The sequence below is a fragment of the Lepus europaeus genome, chromosome 19 (assembly GCF_033115175.1).
Source record: "Lepus europaeus isolate LE1 chromosome 19, mLepTim1.pri, whole genome shotgun sequence".
Lineage (NCBI taxonomy): Eukaryota > Metazoa > Chordata > Mammalia > Lagomorpha > Leporidae > Lepus > Lepus europaeus.
This window is the reverse complement of record NC_084845.1, coordinates 17,540,979-17,557,212: the sequence shown is the minus strand read 5'-3', so window position 1 is coordinate 17,557,212 and position 16,234 is coordinate 17,540,979. Positions and strand designations below refer to the sequence as shown.

The 16,234-nt window shown below is 49.1% G+C and overlaps 1 protein-coding gene across 1 annotated transcript in view; it reads left to right on the top strand.

The window, feature by feature from the left end:
- The first annotated feature begins 903 nt into the window (after window positions 1–903).
- GPATCH1 (G-patch domain containing 1) overlaps window positions 904–16,234 on the top strand; it is a 51,436-nt gene continuing 36,105 nt past the window's right edge. The window contains exons 1-8 of the mRNA XM_062177072.1: window positions 904–991; window positions 7,785–7,919; window positions 9,837–9,922; window positions 11,003–11,163; window positions 11,780–11,877; window positions 13,293–13,351; window positions 14,401–14,643; window positions 15,915–16,062. Coding sequence (XP_062033056.1) covers window positions 919–991; window positions 7,785–7,919; window positions 9,837–9,922; window positions 11,003–11,163; window positions 11,780–11,877; window positions 13,293–13,351; window positions 14,401–14,643; window positions 15,915–16,062 — 1,003 coding nt within the window. The 5' untranslated portion in view covers window positions 904–918. The remainder of the gene's footprint in view (window positions 992–7,784; window positions 7,920–9,836; window positions 9,923–11,002; window positions 11,164–11,779; window positions 11,878–13,292; window positions 13,352–14,400; window positions 14,644–15,914; window positions 16,063–16,234) is intronic.

Sequence of the window (16,234 nt, the reverse complement as noted above, 5' to 3'; positions counted from 1 at the left end):
AAAAAAAATCAGCAAATTCAAGTGTCTGTTAGAGAATGACACGGGCAAGAGGGAGTAGGGGCTGCTTCTGAAATGGTCAGGGGCAGCAGCGTCCGGGCAGAGACCTGTGGGAAGGGCGTCCACGCAGCAGGAACTGCGTGTGCAAGGCCCCGGACGCGGGACAGCCTGGAGCCGCCCGACCGGATTGAGGACGCCGAGGGGTGGCGGTGGGGCCTTCCTCTACCTTGAAACCATGGGCTTCCAGGCCAGGCTTTTCCATCAGCCTCAGCCCCTAACAGCGGTTCCGTTTCGTAAAAGGGATTTTTGGGGTGGCGCCACAACGCCCCATTCGACGGCTGCTCTTCAGGTGCAGCAGGGACCCCCTCCCCGGCCCCAGCGCTGCTCCCCGTTTCCCTTCTTCCTTTGCAGTTGGCTTTCTCCCTCTTCAATCCTCGTGGCCTCTTCACCACCGGCCCGCGGCTCCTTGCAGAGGTCTGGACGCGGGTTCCACTTCTGCCTGCCCAGGGAGCCCTCCACAGGGAGCTTGTGCGTGTCCCCGCTCCCGTCCGCACTTTGCAGTGCAGCCTCCCCCGTCTCCAGCCACCGGCGAAGCCATGGCGCGGCGAGCGCGCACATCCAGGAGCCCAGGCGCTTTCCCGCGCTGGTGGCCGGCGTAGGGGTGCGATGGAGGGAAAAGCGGGGCTGGGGCTGGGCCGCTGTCAGGGGACGAACTGCCTCATGGCCGCGCAGTTGTGTGGGTTTCAGCTTCTCCCAGGGGTCTCCTCACGACTTGCACGCACATCGCAGACCTAGGACATCTACCGAGATCTGCCCACTGAGTCTTAGCGCGTCGCGACGGTTCGCGGAGGAGAAAGAGCGAGAGGAGTTTGGCCCGCCGAGGCCGCCGTAGCGAGGGGGCGGAGCCCGGAAGGAAGCAGGATGGCGGCGCTGGGCAGTGACAGCGATGAGGATCTGGTCAGCTATGGCACGGGCCTGGAGCCTCTGGAAGAAGGTGCGAGCAGGATTGGTCGGCAGGGCCTGTGAAAAAACAGGTCCAGGATTCGGGGCACCAATGCGGAAGTCGTTCCCGAGCCATGGGAACAGCCAGGAGGGTGGGATGCGTGCGCTCTCGGGTACCCACGTTTTGGAGGTGTAGAGGGAGACCCAGAATAACGAAGCAGCTCGAGTGAGAGCGGCAGGTGGACAGGCAGGGTCTTCTCTGGGGGGACTGTTTGCGCTCAGGCTGGTAGTGAGGAAGAAACCAACCATAGGTAGACCTGGGAGGAAGGCACGTCAGGTGGAGGTGGCGGCGAGTGCCAAGGCCCAGAGGTGGGAGCCAGTGTGGTGAACTGCCGGACAGACAGTGCCAGTGTGGACTGACGGCGCCGGCGAGGGACCGTGGAGGATGATGCCCACGGGGCAGGCAGCGGCTGGAGCTCCCGTGGGTGATAAGGAGTTTGATTTTACACTAAGTGTAGGAATGTCTTTGCGGTTCACACAGGGATCTATGTTACACACATAAATACATACATATATATATATATACACACACATGCTTATATACACATGTGTGTACATAGGCATTTTCCACGAATTTTTTAAAAGCTGCATTAATTTATTTGAAAGGCAGAATTACAGAGTCAGAGGCAGAGAGAGGGGGAGAGAGATATTCCATCTGCTGGTTCACTTTCCAGATGGCTGCAATGGCCGGAGCTGGGTCGATCCCAAACCAGGAGACAGGAGCTTCCTCCGGGTCTTTCCACATGGGTGCAGGGACCCAAGGACTTGGGCCATCTTCTGCTTTCCCAGGCCATAGCAGAGAGCTGGATTGGAAGAGGAGCAGCTGGGACTTGAACCAGCATCCATAAGGGATGCCGGCACTATAGGCAGTGGTGGCTTTACCCGCTAGCCACGGTGCTAGCCCCCACAAAATGTTTTAAGATTTATTTTTATTTATTTTAAAGGCAGAGTTACACATACACACACACACACAGAGAGAGAGAGAGAGAGAGAGAGAGAGATGTCTTCCATCCACAGGTTCATTCCCCCAAATGGCTGCCATGGCCAGGGCTGGGCCAGACCAAAGCCAGGAGCATCTTCCCAGTCTCCCATGTGGGTGTCAGCAGCCCAAGCACTTGGACCATCTTCTGCTGCCTTCCCCAGGCCATTAGCTGAGAGCTGGACCAAAAGTGGAGCAGCCGGCCTGAACCAGCTACCATCAGGGATGCTGGCTTCCCAGACAGCAGTTTAACCTGCTGTGACAAAACACCAGCCCTTTAAATTTACTTATTTAAGACGCACACAGAGTGAGAACTCTGATCTACTGGCTGGTTCATTCCCTAAATGCTCATAATGGCTGCGGCAGGTGGAAGCCAGAGCCAGGAACTCCATCCACGTCTCCCACGGGGTGGCAGGAACCCAGCTGCTTGAGCCATTGCTGCTACCCCCCAAGGTCTGCACTGATAGGAAACTAGAGTCGGGAGCTGGGCCTGGATATTGAACCCAGACACTCCCATGTGGGACGTGGGTGTCTTAACTGCTACCCCAGAAGGTATTCTTGATTTTAAAAACAGTCTGGTTGGGGTTGGGCAGGACTGAAGCAGGCAGATGGGTAAAAAGGCTTGGAGACAAGGCTGGTGTGGACTGGAGACTTGGCAGTGGTGGTGGGAAGCAGTGCTGTGAGTGGGGTATACTGTGAAAGCAGAGCTGACCTGACTTACTGGTGGAATGTGGAGGTGAGGGCAAGATGAACCCAGATTCTTTCCCTGCTTTCTGGTCCGTTCCACTTAATGACTTGCAGTGTCCAGCGAAGTAGGCGTCGAGTATCCCCGACAGACTGATGGCGGCGCTGGTCCTGTGGGGACAACAGAGGTAGCAGAGCAGAGCTGTCCAAGCAGAAGTTTCTTGCAGATCTCCTGTTGTTGGGGGTCCCCTCCATCTTCCCACCCTGCCAGGCTGCTTGGACTTCTGATAGGGCTTTTTTTCCCTACAAATAGTTCTAATCGTTAGAACCTCTGTCATTTGCTGACTCTACTTCTACCCTCTGCTTACGAAAGGCAGAGGAAGGCTATTCTGAATGTGTTGAAGGCAGCCTTTACGTTTCCTCTAAGACTCCTCTGTTCCACATCTAGCCTCCTCAGTTCTGTAATAAGCCCAGTTTGAGTCCCTCAGCCCTGAACTGTTGAGAGTTCTCCAAGTAGATGAGACTGTGGGTAGAGCCGTCATTGGTATGTCCATTCCACACTGCATTTCTTTCGTACAGCCTAAGATCACTTTAGCTTTATTGGCAAACATGTCATGCCCTGGCCTCAAAGCTTTTGTTGACAAGAATCTTTTCTTCAAGGAGTTTCAAATCTGGTTGAGAACAAAATCACAGGTTCGCAAGTGCTAACATGTAGGATGTAGACAGGAAATATCCTACACAAGCTGAAGAGAAGCCTGAGGAGGCAGGAGCAGCCCCTTGAAGCCTGGTTAGAGTTTAACCAAGCAAGAGGAGGACAAGGGTCACCTGTGCCTGGGTGGAGGTCGTTAAGATGGCGTGTAGGTAGGGTATTTGTATCATTTCCGTATTTCTGGTCTCATGGCTGTTGCCTTGTGATGTAATATGTTGTTAAGTCATCAACTGTTTGACCTTGTATATTTCTAATATTGATGTTGCATAAAAACTATGAAGTAAAGCCTAGAGGTTTGGCCATGGTTGGAAGTAGAAGGAAGGGACATTTGATCATTTGATCTGTAGCCTTATTTTTTTTTCTGGCCTAAAAAGTCCTTTAATTCTTGGGGTATTAAACATTTTTGAATATTAATTCATTATTTTCTAAGCACTTTGAAGGTGAAATATACTCTGACTACATTTTGTAATATATAGGCCAATAATCACTTTTCCTTCCTGCTTTGAAGCTTTAGTGCAGGTTATACAAACATTGGTAGAGAAGAGATCCACACCTTAATTAAAGTTGCTGGCCCTGAGTGTTTAGAATTATCCGGGGGTGGGGGTGGGCATTGTGGCACATCTGGTTAAGCCACTGATCAGAAGACTGATCCTACATTCATCCTACGTCCCGCTTCCCATATGGGAGCACTGATTGGAGTCGTAGCTACTCTGCTTCCAAATCAGCTTTCTGCTAGTGGATCCTGGAAGATGACATTTGATTGTTCAAGTGCGTGGGCCCCTGCCACCCACATAGGACAGCCAGATGGAGCTCCTGGCTCCTGGTTTCAGCTTAGCCCAGCCCTGGAGGTTGTGGGCATTTGGGGAGTGAACCAGTGAGTAGAAGAACCCTCTTTTTCTCTCTCTCTCTCTCTCTCCCTCTCTCTGTCACTCTGTCTTTTGGATAATAAATCTTTTATTTATTTAATTTTGAAAAGATTTATTTATTTATTTAAAGGGAAAGTGACACACATGGGGGGAGGGAGGGAGGGAGAGAGAGCAAGATCTTTTATCCACTAGTTCAATCCTCAAATAGCCACAGAGGCTGGGGCTGGGCCAGGCTGAAGCCAGGGGCCTGCAATTCCATCTGGGTCTCCCTGTGGGTGGCAGGGGCCCAAGTACTTTGGTCATCTTCTACTGTTTTCCCAGTTACATTAGCAGGGAGCTAGATTGGTGGAACAGCCGGGACTTGTACTGGCACCCATATGGGATGCTGGCATCTTGGGCAGTGAATTAACTCACCATACCACGACACTGACCCCATAATTTTGTATTTTTTATTTTTTAATAATTAGCCAGGGAGCCTAGAGACAGTAGCTGAACTTTATAGAACTTTATCGAGGGGGCACCAGTACTTAACTGCTCTTTGCTTAAACACCTTCGTTTCATTCTAGGATACTCATCTCTGACTCATTTTGTGCCTAGATTAATTTTAAGGCCCCCCACTTTGATGCTGTGACTGTTACATTTAAAACTATCTGTGGCTTCCGTCACCATGGGGCATTCCACAGAGGCTGCGGCATCAGGTTCAAGGCCCTCTGCACTGTCTGGTTCCATGTCCTACTCCTTCCCTGTCCTCCAGGCAGGCTGGACTGCTTTCTCAGTACACCTGGCATTGCCCTTTTGTGCCTGCTTCTGTTTCCTGATGGGAATCCCTGCCTCTGTTGGGAACCATGGCCTTATTTGCAGCTATCAAAGATCTGCTCATTTGTAAGGGGGCTGATGTGGTCCTTTACCTCATCAGAAGCGCTTCTGTACATGCAAGTCCCCCTCTGCTGGGCTCTGAGTGCCTCTAAAACAGGGACAGAGTTGTATTTAGTTTTGTTTTCTTTCTTTCTTTCTTTCTTTCTTCTTCCTTTCTTTCTTTCTTTCTTTCTTTCTTTCTTCTTTCTTTCTTCTTTCTTTCTTTCTTTCTTTCTTTCTTTCTTTCTTTCTTTCTTTTTTTTAAGATTTATTTATTTACTTGAAAGGCAGAGTCACAGAGAGACAGAGGCAGAGAGAGAGGTCTTCCATCTGCCGGTTCACTCCCCAATTGGCTGCAACAGCTGGAGCTGCACTGATCCAAAGCCAGGAGCCAGGAGCTTCCCCCAGGCCTCCCATGCGAGCACAGGGGCCCAAGCACTTGGGCCATCCTCCACTGCTTTCCCAGGCCATGGCAGAGAGCTGCATTGGAAGTGGAGCAGCTAGGACTTGAACCAGTGCCCATATGGGATGCCGGCACCGTAGGCATAGCACCGGCCCCCTTTTTTTTCTTTTTGTAAAAAATATTTATTGATTTATTGAAAGGCAGAGTAACAGAGAGAGGTGAAGAGACAGAAAGAGCTTCCATTCTCCTGTTCACTCCCCAGATGACTAACAGCCAAGACTGGGGCATCATGATGCCAGGAGCCAGGCCATCCTGGTCTCCTATGTGGATGGCAGGGACCAAAGTACTTGGTCTATCTCCCACTGCCTTCCCAGTGCATTGGCCAGGAGCTGGATCAGAAGCAGAACTGCCAAGAGTTGAACTGACACTCAGATTTGGGATGTGTGCTTCATAAGTGTTGTCTTAATGCCTGGCACCACAACACTGATCCCTGTGTTTTCCATACCTAGGGTCTAGAACCAGACTGCCTCCACGGCAAGGCCTTCAATGTAGGTGGCATCCCTGGCTTACAGACAGAGTTGAGTTCTGGATTCAGCTTTGTACTTATCCGTGGTGGACTTCAGGGCGGTTACTTAATCAGGGTTCTTATCATTGGGCTAACGTGAGATAACCCATGGGAAAGGAAGGGATTAACTGTTATTAGTGGCAGTAATTATAGCCCAGCCTCACTAAACTGCCACTTCCTCTCTGGAGTTTTCCTGTCACTGTGGTTAGAGGTGTCACCTTCTCCTTGGGTGCCCTGTGGGACCCAGGCGGCCAGGTTCTTGGCCCCCATTAACTGCTGCCAAAGGTTCCACTTAGTTGTCTGAAGGGCTTATCTCCCCTTCCAGGTCAGCAGCACTAAGGGAACAGATCGGCAATAGCACCCAGCACTGGAAGCTTGGCCCTCTCCTACCTTGGTCCAGTAATTCTTGCTGTGGAAAATTGGCAATGTCTGGGGACATTTTTGGTTGTCATGCGTCTTGGGGGAGTGGGAGGGAAGCTGCTTCTGGAGTCTGATGTTACAGGCCCGGAATGTGATGCCTGTATTCCACATGAGTGCCGCTGTGAGCCTTGACCGCTCCACTTCTGATCCAGATCCCTGCTGAGGCACCTGGGAAAGCAATAGAAGATGGCCCAAGTGCTTGGGCCCCTGTACCCATGGAGGAGACCCAGATGAATCGCCTGGCTCCGCCCCTATGGTTGTGGTCATTTGGGGAGTGAACCAGCGGATAGAAGATCTCTATCTCTTCCTCTCCCTCTATAACTCCACCTTTCAAATAAATGAAATAATTTTTTTAACATTTATTTATTCATTTGAAAGCCAGAGCTACAGCGAGAGAGAGAGAGAGACAGAGAGAGCTTCCGTCTACTGGTTCACTTTCTAAATGGCTGCAACAGCTGGGAGCCAGGAGCTTCCTCCTGGTCCCTCATGGGGGTATAGGAGCCTAAGGACTTGAGCTGTCCTCCACTGCCCTCCCAGGCACATTAGCAAGGAGCTGGATTGGAAGTGGAGCAGTCCAGACTCAAACTGGCACCCATATGGCATGCTGGCACTGCAGGTGGTAGCTTTACATGCTAGGCCACAGTGCCAGCCCCTAGAATAAATCCTTTAAAAAAAAAAAAAAATCAGGCCGGCGCCGTGGCTTAACAGGCTAATCCTCCGCCTTGCAGCGCCAGCATACCGGGTTCTAATCCCGGTCGGGGCGCCGGATTCTATCCCGGTTGCCCCTCTTCCAGGCCAGCTCTCTGCTATGGCCCGGGAAGGCAGTGGAGGATGGTCCAAGTCCTTGGGCCCTGCACCTGCATGGGAGACCAGGAGAAGCACCTGGCTTCCTGGCTTCGGATCAGCGTGATGAGCCGGCTGCAGCGGCCATTGGAGGGTGAACCAACGGCAAAAAGGAAGACCTTTCTCTCTGTTTCTCTCTCTCTCTATCCACTCTGCCTGTCAAAAAAATTAAAAAATTAAAAAAAAAAATCTCAGTTCCCTCTGTTTGAACCTTTCCCCTAATGTAACTGTTTTTGTGATGAAATTAAAGGCAGACCATTTTTTCTGGAACATATTTCTATCATAAACTTGATAAACTATTATTTTCTAGACTATCTAATATCATATTTAAATTGTTATATTTGAAACTGGAAGAAGCGAGCGTTTCATTATATTTAAGAAATTGTATCTTCCCTAAATTCTAACTGACCATTCCCTTCTCTCTTTTTTATTAAACATTTTTTTCTTTTGAAATTTTCCAGGTGAAAGACCAAAGAAACCGGTTCCTCTTCAGGATCAGACGGTCAGAGATGAGAAAGGAAGGTATAAGCGATTTCATGGAGCCTTCAGCGGAGGGTTCTCTGCCGGGTACTTCAATACTGTTGGCTCCAAAGAAGGTATGCTTGTCTTACTAGAACTCTTATGTTGTTAAAGCAAAGGATTCAGATATCATAGGATACTTCTCCCTGGCTCTCTCTCTCTCTCTCTCTCTTTTTTTTTTTTTTTGTAACTTACTCTTTGAAACTTTTAGTGCATACACTGTAGTCATTTGTGTCCTTTGAGTGTTTGGAATGTGTTCAGAGTCAGTTAGTATGTTCACAGCCTGTAACCTGAAGGTGAAAGAGTTCTTTCACTGTGCAAAATGGATACGTTCTAACCAAATGATTAAGTGATGAAAAAGACTCCCCTTTGTAGTACCTCTTGTCATGCACGCAATACTCTCACAGATTCAATCTGTTAATCATTGACTGTCTCCCATGACTCTGTGTAAGGAGGACAGGTGTCACAGGTGTTGTGCAATTGAGGCCACCAGAGGTCACAAGGGTTACAGAACCAGCATAATGTCAGAGAGGTGGGGGGAGTTAACAAGTGGGGTGGTCTCCTGATGTTGGAGACTACCATGGCTGGTTTTGTTACATGGTCTCAACCTGGAGAAAGATCAATTTAAAATTTCACATATGTGGTTTAACAAACCCCATCTTGTTTAAAGTAAAGGAATGTGTGTTTTAATCTAGAAAGTTTAAAAAATATTTAAAAACGGTGGGAGCCAGAACTGTGGTGCAGCAGGTTAAACTGACACCTGCAATGCTGGCATCCCATATGGGTGCCTATTTGAGTCCCGTCTGTTCCATTTCTGATCCAGCTCCCTGCTAATGCACCTGGGAAAGCAGCAGAAGATGGCCCAAGTGCTTGGGTTCCTGCATCCACGTCTTCCACTAAGCTCCTGGCTTCAGCTGGCCCAGCCCCGGTCTTTATGGCTGTTTGGGGAATGAACCAGTGGATGGAAGATCTCTCCCTCTCACTATAACTTTGTCTTTCTAATAAATAAAATAAATTAAAAAAAAAAAAAGAATTACCAAAAAAGAAAACTACTTTGTTAGGAAATTAAGCTACCACAAAGTGATCAGTTTTTAAAGATTTATTTATTTATTTGAAAGTCAGAGTGACAGAAAGAGAGGGAAAATGGGAGATGGGGTCGGGGTTGAGCGGGAGAGAAAGAGATCTTCTACCTGCTGGCTCACTCCTCAAATGCCTGCAACATCTGGCACTGGGCCAGGCCAGAGCCAGGAACCAAGAACTTCATCTGAGGCTCCCCATAGGTGGCAGGGACCCAAGAACTTGAGCCATCATCACAGCATCCCAGGCGCATTAGGAGGAAGCTGGAACCTGGAGTTGGAGCTGGAAAGCGAACTTACGTGTTCTGATGTAGGGAATGGATCTACCAACTGATGTCTTAGCCACCAGGTCAAAGCTCACTCCTCAGCATATAGCGTGGTTTTTGTGTGGTTCCACATTCCCATGTGGATGCCTCAGTGTGTATCCACTAAGTTCTTTTTTTTTTTTTTTTTTAATTGAAAGGCAGACCTACAAAGAGAGAGAGAGATCTTTCATCCACTGGTTTACTCCCCAAATGGCTGCAATGGCCTGAGCTGAGCTGGTCCAAAGCCAGGGGTCAGGAGCATCTTCTGGGTCTCCCACATGGGTGCTACTTTTCCCAGGCACATTAGCAGGGAGCTGGATTGTAAGTGGAGCAGCTGGCACTCAAACCAGCACCCTAATGGGATGCCAGTGCCACAGGCAGCAGCTTAACCAGATATACCACAGTGCCAGCCCCCCACTGAGCTCTGACAACAGAGGATAATCAGGGTTGATAAGAAACTGCTATGGAATAATGGTATCTAATGAGCAGTGGGATGGAAAGTAGTTGAGACTCCGGAGTGCATGGGAGTTTCAAGTCTGTATATGTTACTTCGTTATTTTGTTATAAGCCAGAATGCTATCTAGGACTGTAAAGTTTAAACTCTTCTTTGTAGGATGGACACCCTCTACCTTTGTGTCTTCTCGCCAGAACAGAGCGGACAAATCTGTTCTCAGTCCTGAAGACTTCATGGATGAAGAGGTGGGTGTGCAAGACTTCAGCCGTCCCTTAGTTAGTGGGGTGTGTGGTGGCTGTAGCCACAAAGTCCAACAATACATGAATTCCTTTTGTTTGTAAGGCTTTATCTTGTAGGTATTTGTACTGCAGCACCCTGTCCATCTGTGGATTCTAGTTTACTGGTGTAGCATCTTGTGCTGGGTCAGTTTCTAAAGTCAGAAATGTAAAGGGAAAGCCACGTATAGGCAAATTTACTTGAAAAGCCACATTTGCCCCAAAAGTGCACTCTCTGTGGTGCTGAGCCTGCGGCTTTCCACAGCAACTCTCACACACACTGCAGTTTGAGGAACAGGGAGCAACTGTGCTACCTTAAAACCCAGTCATGGACTGATACACAATAAAGTTTGTACAAAATACTTATATTGGCTACTTAGGCTGCAGGTAAGAAGAAAGGCAGGTGCCCTTCCTGTTTTAGTAGCATAATCTGTAAGGAAACAGACACCTAGATGTCAGTGGGGCCCCCAGCTGTCCCCTCTCAGCCGTCTCCTGCACGTCAGCTGGTGCCTGCTGCCTCTCCTCGTGTCACCGCATGGTGCGCTAGTTCCAGGTGGCACAGCCAGAACGACTGGACCACAGCGGGAGGGCGTCTTCCCTTTTGGTATCCTTTCTTGAGAGCAGTCCACAGTCCTGCTGTGGATTTTCCTGCACATCTGCTGGGGGCCATCGTTTCACATGTCCATTCCTGAAGCAGTCCCTGGCAAAGGGAATGGGACTCAAATGACTGGCTTGCACAAGACAATAACCCCCACTCCCTAGCCCTGCTCCCCTGATATTGGGGCACCATTCATGACGCGGCACAGAGGAAAACAGGTGCCTGGACAACCTCACGACTCTTCAAGGAAAGAGCTTGATGGTGGCTTTTGCCCACTGAGGATTAGCTGCTCACGTTTTTGTGTAAAGTCTGCCGCTGTGCTGCTCCTGGGCTAAACTTTGTAGTGTTAACTTTTTGTTTTATAAAAAAGAAATAAAGCTGGGTAGTGTGTCACTTTTAATTAGTTTCCAAATAAGGTTGTTCTGTGTGAATTTTTTTTTCTTTTCCTGAAGGATCTCAGTGAATTTGGAATAGCACCTAAAGCAATTGTTACCACAGACGATTTTGCTTCCAAAACCAAAGATAGGATCCGAGAAAAGGCCAGGCAGTTGGCAGCTGCTACTGCCCCTATTCCTGGAGCCACTCTGCTCGATGACCTCATATCACCAGCTAAGTGAGAAGAATTTGATTCTGTTCTGCTCTGGGCGTTGTGCTTTGCATCTGTAGGATTGTCTTACTTGGGGATAATTTGGTTGCAAGTAACAGATGCCTCATTAGACTCAATGTCTAAGTGAAAGGTTCAAAAGCATGTTGTTTTATCTCTGTGTGGTATGCCCAGGAGTCCCAGCTGCTAGCTGTGCCATTGGTGCTCAAGCAGGCTGGAGAGCTCCTGGGAACTGGGGTGGCTTCTCTCCCCAACTTCCCTCGCAGGTTCTCTCCTGCCTGCCTTGTTCTACCCTCTCTTCCCATGTTCCTCCTTGTTCGACTCCTGGGCACGAGGCCTGATGTGGCAGCTTCAGGCCTTCGTGTTTCCCAGGCCTCCTGCTCAGCACAGACAACGCAGAGTTCCCACATGCCCACTGCAGGCCCAGGAGAGGGTGTCTGACTGATCTCCCCAGCCCCTCAGGCTGTGCAGCCGTGGGGGAGACAGCAGGCCGTTCTAATGTGGGCAAGGGAGCGGGCCCAGGCAAGACAGGTGTGGGAGCTGGGCAGGAGCTCAGACACTGCTTATCTCATACCATTGCTGATGGCATCCAAAAAAGTTCATTTTCTATGCCTTGATATCCTAGATTATCTATTGGTTTTGAATTGCTAAGAAAAATGGGTTGGAAGGAAGGGCAAGGAGTTGGCCCTCGAGTAAAGAGAAGGCCACGCCGACAGAAACCAGGTATGTGTATTGAGTTGCATGAATTCTTTATTTAAAAAAAAAAAAAAACTTTAATGAATTGATTTTATTTTAAAGGCAGAGAGACCAATAGACATATATTTCCCATCCTTTGGTTCATTCTCCAAACGTTCACAACAGCCAAGGCTGAGTCATGCTGAAGCCAGGAGCTGGAACTCTGTCTTAGTCTCCCAGTGTGGGTGGCAGAGACCTGAATGCTTGATCCATCACCTTCTGCCTTCCAGGAAACATGTTAGCAGGACTTGAAGCTGGAACTTGAAGCCAGGCATTCTGGCATTTTAAGGATTTGTTTTCTATTTATTTGAAAGAAAGAGTAGTAGAAGGAGAAACTGAGAAAGTGATCTCCTATCCTCTGGTTCACTCCCCAAATGGCTGCGATGACTGGGGCTGGGCAAGGCTGAAGCCAGAAGCCAGGAACTTCACCCAGATCTCCCACACAGGTGGTAGGGACCCAAGCAGTTGTATCATCACCTACTGCCTCTTAGGTGCATTAGCATAGAATAGCTGAAACTCTAACTGGCACTCTGATAGGGAGGCGGGAGTACCAAATGGTGGCTTACCTGCTGTGCCAGGATGCCCGCCTCTAATTATTTTTTTGTTTGAAAGGCAGAGAGAGACAGAGAGAGATCTTCTATCCACTGAGTCCCTCAAATGCCAGCAACAGCCAGGGCTGGGCCAGGCTGATGTCAGGGGTCTAAGAACTCAGCGTGGTCCTTTCATGTGGGTGGCGGGGATCTAAGTACTTGAGCCACGGTGTGTACCAGCAAGAAGCTAGAATTCGAACTGGAGCTCAAGCATCATTCTAACCACTATGCTGCATGGTGCCCCTTGAACACTCGAACATACATCTTCCTTTTTTTTTTTTTTTTTTTGATTTATTTACTTGGAAGGCAGAGTGACAGAGATAGATAGAGATATCTTCCATCCACTAGTTCACCCCTAAATGCCCACAGCAGCCAGGGAAGGGCCAGACCAAAGCCAGGGACCCGTGTACTTAAGCCATCATCTGCTGCTTCCCAGGTACATTAGAGGCAGAGATGCCAGGACTTGAACCAGCACTCTGATGTGGGACACAAGCATCCCAAGCAGCAGCTTGACCCAGTGTATCACAATGCCAGCCCCAGCAATATCATTTTCCACTTACTTTTTCACCCTTATTCTCCTGGGACATCCAGATTGTGAGTAGATTTTGTGAGGACAGCAGTAGTTTGTTTTGGGTTTTCCATGGTGCCGAGGCAGCAGTGGTTCCTCACTGAGCATGAGTAAGGTAGAAAGCTGGTAGGAATCTATTTCCTGGTGATCTGCCTCTACCCCTGCAGCTATAGCACCTTTTACAGGTGCAGCCAGGTACCTCTGCAGAGTGTAAGTGAGTAACACCTTCGAAATCTCTGTTACAGATCCTGGAGTCAAAATCTATGGCTGTGCCTTACCCCCTGGAGGCTCAGAAGGGTCTGAGGTATGGTATGGGAAGGGAGGGCTGGCCTTCAGTTTGATACTGTAGCACCTGTTACTTTATGATTGCAACATTTTAGGGTTGGAAGCAATTTTAGACACCAGTCAGATCCCATTAACATTAATACCCGTAGCCTAAAACTGCGCTCATTCCGTCAGATAATGCCTTCAGCAACATGTCAGCACCGTAGACACCCTGGTCTGCTCAGATGCTTCTCTTCCAGGTGTCTGTATTGGTATCATTGGTTCAGAGGTGTGATTTGGTCATTTTTTTTTTTTTTTTTTTTACAGGCAGAGTGGACAGTGAGAGAGAGAGAGAGACAGAGAGAAAGGTCTTCCTTTTGCCGTTGGTTCACCCTCCAATGGCCGCTGCGGCCGGCGCACCGCGCTGATCTGATGGCAGGAGCCAGGTGCTTCTCCTGATCTCCCATGGGGTGCAGGGCCCAAGGACTTGGGCCATCCTCCACTGCACTCCCTGGCCACAGCAGAGAGCTGGCCTGGAAGAGGGGCAACTGGGACAGAATCCGGCGCCCCGACCGGGACTAGAACCCAGTGTGCCGGCGCCGCAAGGTGGAGGATTAGCCTAGTGAGCCGTGGCGCCGGCCTGATTTGGTCATTTTTATTTTATTTTTTATTTGAGAGGCAGAGGGAGAGATAAAGCCTTCATGTGTTGGTTCGACTCCCCAAACACCCACAGCAGCTGGGGCTGGGCCAGGGCTGAAGGCAGGAGCTGCTAGTTCAGTCAAAGTCTCCTGTGTAGGAATCTAATCACTTGAGCTATCACTGCTACCTCTGAGATCTGCTTTAACAGGAAGCTAGAGTCAGGAGTTGGAGCCAGGTATTGAACCCAGGTATTCCAGTGTGGGACAAAGATATCTTAACCGATGTTTTAACCACGAGGCCAAATGGCTGCTTCTGATTTAGTCATTTGTACCAGCACAAATGGCAGTTGGAAATGTTCTGTTTGGAATTAATCACTGCATTTTAAAGTAGTATATTATGGGTTTACTTTATGCCACACACTGACTCACCTTTATTCTACTTTAAACATAGGATGAAGAAGATGACTACTTGCCCGATAATGTGACCTTTGCCCCCAAAGACGTCACACCTGTGGATTTCACACCTAAAGATAATGTACACGGACTCGCTTACAAGGGCCTGGATCCCCACCAGGCACTGTTCGGAACTTCAGGAGAACATATTAATCTCTTCAGTGGGGGATCTGAGGGGACCAGCGATCTTCTTGGAGATGTTGGACTGAGTAAAGGGAGAAAGCTGGGCATTTCAGGCCAGGTAAAAGCGATCTGTCTCATACAGGTGGAACCACGGACAAATGAGTGCCCTTTCCATGTTAGGAGTGCCCCACGGCAGACACTCATTAATTGTGGAACAAATGAGGACGTAAATTTTTTTTGTTTTAATTTTATTTGAAAAGCAGAGAGAGAGAGAGAGAGAGAGAGAGAGAAACGAGCAAGAGTGCAAGGCAAGAGACAGACAGGGATCTTCCATCAGATGGTTCCTTTTACAAATGCCTGTGACAGCCGGAGCTGGGCCGGGCCGAAACCAGGAGCCAGGAACTCAATTCAGGTTTCCCACCAGGGTAATGGGGACTACCTCCCCCGGTGTGTCTTAGCAGGTAGCTGGAATCCAAAGCAGAGCTGGGACCTGAACCCAGGCACTCTGATATGGGATGTGGGTGTCCCAGGCAGAGTCTTAACTCTTGTACCAGACGCACACCCCTAGTTGAGGACTTTGAAGCGGTTATATTTCCCTTGTGGTACTTTTTGGGGACATGTAAAGCATACCTTCCTGATTTTAATGATGGGCTCCTGAGAGCTGGTGCCTAATGTTTTTGGTAGAGTTTGCCCTGCCAGGGTGAGGACTGCCTTACTACCCTTTGGGGCCACACAGAAGACCACTCTTACTTCTTTGTTTTAATAACAGACAATCTGCAATCTGCCCCTCTGAGTTTAGGTCCACATTTTTCTACCTCTTGGACTACTGCAAGCCCTAAGTCCTGAACACAGAGTTAATTTTTACTCAGGGAACTTGCATTCTGCTGTTGGGAGGATGGAGAGCTTGTGCTCTCTAGTCTGATCCAGACGTTCTTTCTTAAATGCATGTAGATGATGGTGACTTTGTCATTTCACTGTTACCTTGTCTGTCTATACGTGTTTTTCCCCAAACCGTTTAACAAAAGTGAGCTTGGAGGCTGTTTCCCACCAAGATAAGGAGTTCCCACAGCAGCTGTTAGAGTAGCAGTGTCCTCAGCACCAGCCCAGGCCTCAGGGATCCGTAGATGAACATTTCTGCCCCTGCCCCGCTGCTTGGGTGTAGTTTTCACCTCTCTTCCTGTGCTAGGACCTGAATCCAAGGCCGTGGAGGAGTGGCTTGCACTTCTGCTGATTGTTTTCTGTCTTAATCTGGGCCTCCCATTTGTTATTCTTGGTGATCTTGAAGTGCTAATGTGGTCTGTTCCATCACATCCTTCAAGGACCTGTATCCTTCAGGGCACACCTACCCTAGAACCTGCAGTTGCTCAGCTTGAAACCTTGTTTTTGAAGGCTTTCGGTGTGGGTGCCCTGGAAGAGGAAGATGATGACATCTATGCCATGGAAACTCTATCCAAGTATGACACTGTGTTGAAGGATGAGGAGCCTGGAGACGGACTCTACGGCTGGACAGCACCCAAGCAATATAAAAGTCAGAAAGGTAATTCCATAGACCCATACTCAGATGGTAGGAACAGATGTCCGTGTATCAGGAAGAAGGAACCGCAGGACTGACCCTGCAGTATCAGCCTCCGTGGAGAAGGGGGAAGCTGGTAAAAGATCCAGGGTCAGAAACAGTGTGGGGAGAAGGGAAGCTCAAGTGTGAGAAGTGA